Raw genomic sequence first — 9,226 nt, forward strand, 5'->3', positions numbered from 1 at the left:
ACCTTCCTCCCCACCTTATACCTACCTCCCCACTTGCTGCATTCTCCTCCATTGCAGCCTCCTCCCCCGTACTCCCTCCTCCAAACCTCACCCCCCCACCAAACACCTTCACTCCACCCCCCACCAACCTCATGCCCCAAACCCTCCAACAGTACACCTTCCTCTCCCAGTCACACCTAGACCTTCCTCTCCTACCACCTGCCACCCCACCCCGGTATACCTTCCTCTCCCACACCCAGCTGAACCTTCCTCTCCCCCTGCCTCGCCAATCATCCATAGGGGACCATGGCCAAGAGAGTGATGTTCTGAAGCAGACTTGAAGCATCAATGGGGACCTTCCACCTTCCGTGAGCTGCTTCGCGGTGGAGACGTGTCCATAAGAATCCACCCAGCAGTGATGCACGTGTTCCTCCAGGCTCTGGTAGCTGCCAGGCTCCAGTATCTTTGTCTCCTCGGATGTCAGCGATTTGAGCATGGCCCCAGCAGCAACCCTTGTCTTCTGCACATCACACGTCCAGACATGTTCTGGGCCAGAATAAAAACTAAAAATGCCTGGAAAAGCTCAGCAAGTCTGGCGGCGTATGTGGACAGAGAAACAGAGTTAATGTTTGCGTTTTGTATGACTCTTGTCATAAGGACTTGAAACGTTAACTCTCTTCCTCTCCACAGATGCTGCCAGGCCTACTGGGGTTTTCCAGCATTTTTTTGTTTTTAATTTCAGATTTCCAGCATCTGCAGTATTTTGTTTTTATCTCCGTGTTCCGGGCCGGCCTGTTTTCCTGTTGGCATAACGTAAATCGGGCGTGGGAGACGATTCCGGTCGGGTCTTACTCTGCATCCCATTACCGGGATACAAACCGGGTTCACATCATTGTTCCACCATGGCCAACGCCATTGGATGATCCTGATGTGCTCTCACTCCAGCATCAAACCGAACTGCACCCCACCTCCCCCACCCCGGCCCACCACCCCCACCCCGGCCCCACCTCCCCCACCCCGGCCCCACCTCCCCCACCCCGGCCCCACCTCCCCCACCCCGGCCCCACCTCCCCTCAACCCGGCCCCACCTCCCCCACCCCGGCCCCACCTCCCCCACCCCGGCCCCACCTCCTCCACCCCGGACCCACCTCCCCCACCCCGGCCCCACCTCCCCCCAACCCGGCCCCACCTCCCCCACCCCGGCCCCACCTCCCCCACCCCGGCCCCACCTCCCCCCACCCCGGCCCCACCTCCCCCACCCCGGCCCCACCTCCCCCACCCCGGCTCCACCCGCCATGACGCCTGTCACCCACAGGAGGGGACGATTCCGCCCCTTATCAGTATCTCTAGAAAGAATAGCAGCAGCAACAGGAATTTAATTTCCAGCTTTCGCTGAATAAATATTGAGACTACGGTTTGGCTAGTGTCATCACTTAGGTGTACATTCCCATGACCATTCATTCTTTATACTGAAATCCCCTTCCTCAAGAATCAATGCTGATTCATTTTTAAAAAAGCAAGGTAACAGAACAGCAACTGAATATATCTTCAACTAAAGATAAACCTACTAGATTTTCAGGATATTTGGAATTATAATTTATCTCTCTGACTATATCTTATTAAACATCTTCAATGCTCCTGTTTTCAGGTATGGGGGCCAGAATTTGTGATTAGCCCACACGTGGTCTCACTGAGCTGAGCAGAATGTAACATCACGCTCCCTCCTGATTTGAAATGATTGCACAATTCGGCTGCATATTACCCACACCACTGACTGGCTGGTTGAACACTCAACAGGGGACCCGACGGCGTGTGTGACTAGCACATTTTCCAGCTAGCCTGCACCCCTTAAAAGGCAGTGTCCCCTCTTCAAGGGGAATTGCACAAATTACACACAAGCTCCTGCCAACTACCTGCAGTGCAAGCAGGAGTTAAGGAGGACACCAAATGCAGCAACAGGCAAGAGAGTGGGCCCCCATGTCCTCAGATGCAGTGGAGGCCTTAATCCAGGAAGTCTACAGGAGGAGGGATGCCATGTTATCGTGGAGACTCTCAACATTCTGAGAATACAATGGGAGCCGGTGGCCAGAGAGACCCATTCCTGGAAATTTGCCCTGAGGACCTGGCAGTAAGGCTGGAATAAGTTTAGTGACCTCACACAAGTGATCGAGATCAGCGAATGCACAGTCACAGGACATCACACGACACTACCAACCGCTCATGCTGCTCCCTGCATGACACCCTCTTTCGGCTGCAGTCCCTATTCATCAGGACCCCTGCCTAACCTTCAGAGGCTCCCCTTCAGCCTCACACCACCCACCAATGTTGCCAGCTTCACATCAACTCTCAGGGCTTCCCCCTATTCGGCTGTGGCAGACATATCACCAAAATCCATTGCAACACACTCACTGCATTCCTCTCTCTCTCTCTTGCAGGACATAACCATAAGGAGTAGAGCAGAACCAGAGGACGGGAAGGCACACCTGCATTGCCTAAGCCTGCTGGAGGACACTGTGCTGAGCATTATATTCCTGTTAGCTTGGTCCTGCTTTATGACTCTTCTCAAATCCCCTCCATCACCCTCATCTTGCTGTCTGGCATGAAAGCTGCAGTGTGACCATTGACCTCTTGCTTTCCACACATAGAGGGGATATCCTTTGTGTCCAAGCAGCCAACCTCTGGTTCTTGTGGTGGCCTGAAGATGTCAGAAACAGCAGGCTGTCTCAGGATGAAAGTATGGTGGCTGCTGCCAGGTTAGCAGACATTCTCCAGCTTAATAATCTGGGCCCGGTCACACACAAACTGCATGTTAATGAGGCAGAATCCCTTGTGACTCCTACACATCTCATCAATCACATGTGGGGCCTGCAGAGCCACACCCATGCAGCTGATGGTTCCCTGCCTCATTGGAAATCCTGCTACCTTGGGAAAGTCACATTCCTGCTCACCCTGCTTCTCTCTGGTTAGAGAAAAGATGACAAAGTTGCCTGTCCTGATGGACAGGGCCCTCTGTCTCCTCTCAGATGGAGTGATAGATGGCGAACTGGAAAATGTTGGCGATTTTGCCTGCTCTGCTTGGAAGGACCCGGCTGCATCCAAGTTTAGAGTAACAATGACCTTGATGACCACGGGCAGTTCCATCTTTGCCCTGCTGGGTAGCTCCTGTTGAAGCAGGTGGCACAGGTCAGTAACCACCTGGTTGATGACTCCCAGGTACCTTAAGCATTGCTCCTGGCTCAGGTGGAGGGAGAGACATGCTCCCCGAAATGCCACAGTGGGTATAGGGCCTTGTGATGTGAGTCCTTCTCTCCCTCCCTCTCTGCAGCCTCTACTCCATTTTCCTGTTATGTTGCAGATCCTGAGGCACCACCCCTAACTGAGGCAACCTATCTCCGAACAGGTCACAAAACTCCTCTCACCTCTCTGTCAGGATGCAGTAACACTGCCTCCCAAATCTAGCAAGTTACCAAATCTCCACCAAGAACACACCCCAGTACTTCCACAAACTTTGCAAGAACAAAAGTGAGTTAAAAGCATCTCACTAGATAGCGGGTGATACAAGGGATCCCTTGTGCAGCTGGATACATATTCAGCTATAGAAGGGAGCGGTAACTTGACCAGCCTGGTCCCAGTTTTCAGAATGTGCATCAAATCAGCTTGAGGGGCTGGCTGTGCGATGTCACGATTTGCCCACTGCATCATTTTCTGGCACATGCACTTACACCCACACTAATACCATAACGCTGTTGTTAGTGTGGGTGTAAGTGCATGTGCCAGAAAATGATGCCGTGAGCAAATCGTGACATCGCACAGCCAGCCCCTCAAGCTGATTTGATGCACATTCTGCACAGGGCACCATGCAGGCTGTGCCCTAAGTGCTACGTCCACCGTTTCAGGGCTTCAGGCTTCTATAGCACTGGCTGCAGTAACAGCGTTATGGAGCCCAATTGTTCAGCCCTTGTGTCAACATCAACTTCTATTCTACAAAACCGTACGTCTTGATGTCGCTCTTTACAACAGAATCACTGGTGTAAACTCTGGGGCTGCACTACTTTTCCCAACAAAGTGGCTATTATCACATTCTGCTTTTTATCCTTAATGTCACCATTAGCACCTCCTTTAACCAGTACCACCACCATCAACACCCCTTTGACCTTTTATTTATGACACCTTTGGCAATCTCTCCTTTGCCTCCACCTATCGCTGACCTTCTATCCAGCCTCACCTGCTCCAACCCCCTTAAACAGTATAAATTTCACCACATTTTTACTTCTCTTGGCTCTGAAGAAGAGCCATTTGGACTCGAAACGTTAACTCTGTCTTTCTCTCCACAGATACTGTCAGAACTGCTGAGTTTTTCCAGCAATTGTTGTTTTTGTTTTGGAGAAGTTAATGTTCATATTCCTTGCGCCTGTGAGATAGAGCTGGCTGAAGGGGATAATTACAGTGACTAGGTTTTTGCTGAAAAGAGAGACATGCTGCCAAAGCTTTTTGCCATGCACTCATCAGGACAAACACAAGAATGCCAAATTTCAGATGTTCACAACAATTTATACTGCAGGAGAAAAGGAGACTGAATGGTTAGCAAATTGATTCTGATCAGTGGAGGCATCGCTATGGAGAAAGCAATGGGGGGACAACAGGCTCCCCAAACTCCTGGGTAATTCAAAAAAGACACAAGGCTTGAACATATTCAATTTGTTTGCAGAGCATGAGTCTCCAAGGATGAATGTATGGCTCTTCCAGCAAACTTTTCTCTGTGACAAAGCCGAGGCTGATGAAGTGATTAAAATCAGGCTTGCTCAGCAGTCCAGGATTACAGATACCTTGGAGGGTTATGGGGGCTGCAGGAGACAGGGAGAGGTGAGGATGAGAATTTTAAAATCGAGGCACTGCTTAACCAGGAACCAATGTAGGTCAGTGGCAATGGCTGGACGGGTGACCACAATGTATTAAACTGGAAGAGTGTCTAATGTCAGCATAACCTTTTGTGGGGGTGCGGGGTGGAGGGGGAGCATTCCTTGCTGAGGGTATTCTATGAATATGGAGGATCAAGGGGACATAACATGCCCTAACAGTTAGCAACACCGCATGGGCAAGTATATAGGAAAATGATTAATTCTTTTAAGTATTTTATGAATTAAACGTAAATCTCAATTGATTGCAACAATCCCACAATGTTTAGTAAATAGAGGAAAATAAAAGCAGTTGTCCGAGAACTTTCCCAAGTTTTTGCAAAGTTTCCCCAAACCTCTGCTCACTTCCCCGCGCGATGTAGTCACTGGGTAGCTCCACCGCTCAGATCCACTGCTCAGACCGATTTTACTAAGTTTCTAAGACCTTCAAACAAAAGTTCCCACAAACACAAACACACACAGGGGTGCCGCAAAACTGCAGCTAACTCAAGCTTACCAGACACCCGTTTGTTTGGAGAAAGACAACACAGACTGATACACACAAAAAAAACTTACAGGCTGTGGTATCTGCCACCTTCAGGAAACAGAGCGGGGCCAGAAGTAAAATCATCTTGGCAGCTGCGGGGCGAGAGCACAGATAATGCTAAATAAACTGTTTAGAGTCAAAATAGAATGCACAAAACAGAGAGAGAGGGAGAGGGAGAGGGAGAGGCAAATAAGCTTGTGTCCACCCTACCTTCCATTGCACGAGGCAGGTTCTCTTACAAAACTCAGGCAGGAACTGGGAAAGGAATCAACTTGCAGGTCGTCGATTGATAACTCTTTTGAGGGGAATTAAAACGTTGCTGCGGTCACTTCCAGGAATGATGTCGAAACTCTGCAGAAATGCAAGTGCAGCCGGAGGCACTGGTGGTGCTGCTCCAGCCGGGGCTGCCCAGGGCTCTTAATAACAGTTAAAGCCGGGCTTCAGAAAGTACCATCGCAACCCTGGCTGGGCGGAGACTAGTGCAGAACCTGAGTTTCACTTACTTGCGAACACGTTGCGCCCAAGCGATCCTGGCTGACAGTAAGTGCAGGTTAAAAACAGAATTACCTGGAAAAACTCAGCAAGTCTGGCAGCATCGGTAGAGAAGAAATCAGTCAACGTTTCGAGCCCTCATGGCCCTTCAGCAGAACTGAAGCATAGTTTCAACAAGGGAGAAATATAAATTGGTTTAAGGTGGGTGGGGGGGAAGAGACACATTGAGGGTGTGGTGTGATGATTGTGGAGATGAGCAGATAATCAAAAGATGTCAGAGACAAAAGGGTCAAAGAGGTGTTGAAGGTGGTGGTCTTTGTCTGAGAAAAGTGCTAATTAAGAATGGAAAACAGGATATTCAAAGTACAGCTCTAGTGGGGGTGGGGTGGAAAGACGAAAGGTTTTAGTTTTAGATTTAAAAATAATGGAAATAGGTGGGGAAAGAAGAATCTATATAAATTATTGAAAAAAAGGCGGGTGGGGGGGGAAAAGAAACGGGGTGGGGATGGGGGGAGGGGAGTTTAAGATCTAAAGTTGTTGAATTCAATATTCAGCCCAGAAGGCTGTAAAGTGCCTAGTCGGAAGATGAGGTGCTGTTCCTCCAGTTTGCGTTGGGCTTCACTGTGATTCCTCTGACACCTTACGTCACATCAACAATTTCCAGTTCCCTGGCCCCAACCGCTTCCTCTTCACCATGGATGTCCAATCCCTCTACACCTCCATCCCCCACCAGGATGGTCTGAGGGCCCTTAGCTTCTTTCTTGAACAGAGGCCCCAACAATCCCCATCCACCACTACTCTCCTCCGTCTGGCTGAACTTGTTCTCACACTGAACAATTTCTCCTTTAACTCCTCTCACTTCCTCCAAATAAAAGGTGTGGCTATGGGTACCCGCATGGGCCCCAGCTATGCCTGTCTCTTTATGGGGTATGTGGAACATTCCTTGTTCCAGTCCTACTCCGGCCCCCTCCCACAACTCTTTCTCCGGTACATCGATGATTACTTCGGTGCTGCTTCATGCTCTCGTCGGGACCTGGAAAAATTTATTAATTTTGCTTCCAATCTCCACCCCTCCATCATCTTCACATGGTCCATCTCTGACACTTCTCTTCCCTTCCTTGACCTCTCTGTCTCAATTTCTGATGATAGACTGTCCACCAATATCCATTACAAGCCTACCGACTCCCACAGCTACCTCGACTACAGCTCCTCACACCCCGCTTCCTGTAAAGACTCCATCCCATTCTCTCAGTTCCTTCGCCTCCGTCGCATCTGTTCTGATGACGCTACCTTCAAAAACAGCTCCTCGGACATGTCCTCCTTCTTCCTTAACCGAGGTTTTCCATCCACGGTCGTTGACAGGGCCCTCAACCGTGTCCGGCCCATATCCCGCGCATCCTCCCTCACGCCTTCTCCTCCTTCCCAGAAACATGATAGGGTCCCCCTTGTCCTCACTTATCACCCCACCAGCCTCCGCATTCAAAGGATCATCCTCCGCCATTTCCGCCAACTCCAGCATGATGCCACCACCAAACACATCTTCCCTTCACCCCCCTTGACGGCATTCCGTAGGGATCGTTCCCTCCGGGACACCCTGGTCCACTCCTCCATCACCCCCTACTCCTCAACCCCCACTTATGGCACCTCCCCATGCCCACGCAGAAGATGCAACACCTGCCCCTTCACTTCCTCTCTCCTCACCGTCCAAGGGCCCAAACACTCCTTTCAAGTGAAGCAGCATTTCACTTGCATTTCCCCTAACTTAGTCTACTGCATTCGTTGCTCCCAATGCGGTCTCCTCTACATTGGAGAGACCAAACGCAAACTGGGCGACCGTTTTGCGGAACACCTGCGGTCTGTCCGCAAGAAAGACCCAAACCTCCCTGTCGCTTGCCATTTTAACACTCCACCCTGTTCTCTTGCTCACATGTCTGTCCTTGGCTTGCTGCATTGTTCCAGTGAAGCCCAACGCAAACTGGAGGAACAGCACCTCATCTTCCGACTAGGCACTTTACAGCCTTCTGGGCTGAATATTGAATTCAACAACTTTAGATCTTAAACTCCCCTCCCCCCATCCCCACCCCGTTTCTTTTCCCCCCCCCACCCGCCTTTTTTTTCAATAATTTATATAGATTCTTCTTTCCCCACCTATTTCCATTATTTTTAAATCTAAAACTAAAACCTTTAGTCTTTCCACCCCACCCCCACTAGAGCTGTACTTTGAATATCCTGTCTTGCATTCTTAATTAGCACTTTTCTCAGACAAAGACCACCACCTTCAACACCTCTTTGACCCTTTTGTCTCTGACATCTTTTGATTATCTGCTCACACCACACCCTCAATGTGTCTCTTCCCCCCCACCCACCTTAAACCAATTTATATTTCTCCCTTGTTGAAACTATGCTTCAGTTCTGCTGAAGGGCCATGAGGGCTCGAAACGTTGACTGATTTCTTCTCCGCCGATGCTGCCAGACTTGTTGAGTTTTTCCAGGTAATTCTGTTTTTATTTTGTTTTGGATTTCCAGCATCCGCAGTAGCTTTTAGCTTTTTGTTTTTATCTATAGTAAGTGCAGGTTTCCTCGAAGGTGCAGTGAGATAATAAAGTTAGTCTGCAGGTACACTCAACATCCCAGCAATTATACTGCAGGGAGGGGAAAGCAGAGAGAGTGCTGGTTTCCAGCACTGTTAGATGTCTGTGAAGGGATATGCGAGCATTTGGGAAGAAGGTATTCCGATGTCTTGCTTTCCCATTGGAATATCCTGATTTTTGACAGCTTTATCGAGTGCACTTTTCAGCATTTTGGAGTTGGCCTGAGCCCAGCTCCATTGTCAATGCACAGAGCCTGCGGAGCAAGTGTTCACGAGGCTGATTTAGGTTCTGTTTCCATTTCAAATGAAGTCTTCTGCCTATAATGCAGTTGGAGCAGCCAAGAGGTTCGGCAGCCACAAAGCATATTGTCAACCAACGCTGCATGTGAGGGCCTCATAGTGATTTCAGCATGTTTTTCAGGGTGATCCCGACCTGCTAATAGAGCAGGTGATCTTACCTGGATCTGTACGGTTCTGCCTTAGAAAGCTGTTGCTGCCATCCTCCACACCCCCACCACCCCTCCAAAAAGAGGGTCTGCTGCACTTGAGTATCCCAGCAGCCCTTTACATGCTGCTGGTACTAGAAACCCCATTCTAGCAAACTCAACATCCTCCTGTCACTCTATAAGCAAAGTACTGGGAGCAACATTAACATGCGGGAATTAGCCAACGTTGCCTTATTGTGACACAGGCGTGTGCAACACCTCTTGTACGCCCTATGAG

At 49.7% G+C, this 9,226-nt stretch overlaps 1 protein-coding gene across 1 annotated transcript in view; it reads right to left on the reverse strand.

Annotated features, from left to right (window-relative positions):
* The window catches only part of LOC144685393 (prostaglandin G/H synthase 1-like), a 90,477-nt gene extending 84,574 nt beyond the window's left edge, over nt 1-5,903 (reverse strand). The window contains exons 1-2 of the mRNA XM_078549811.1: nt 5,632-5,903; nt 5,451-5,513 (exon numbers count right to left, since the gene is read on the reverse strand). Of these exons, the coding sequence (XP_078405937.1) occupies nt 5,451-5,513; nt 5,632-5,638 (70 nt within the window). The 5' untranslated portion in view covers nt 5,639-5,903. The remainder of the gene's footprint in view (nt 1-5,450; nt 5,514-5,631) is intronic.
* Nucleotides 5,904-9,226: the final 3,323 nt, after the last annotated feature.

This window comes from Cetorhinus maximus, chromosome 10 (genome assembly GCF_964194155.1).
Source record: "Cetorhinus maximus chromosome 10, sCetMax3.hap1.1, whole genome shotgun sequence".
Classification (NCBI taxonomy): Eukaryota; Metazoa; Chordata; class Chondrichthyes; order Lamniformes; family Cetorhinidae; genus Cetorhinus; species Cetorhinus maximus.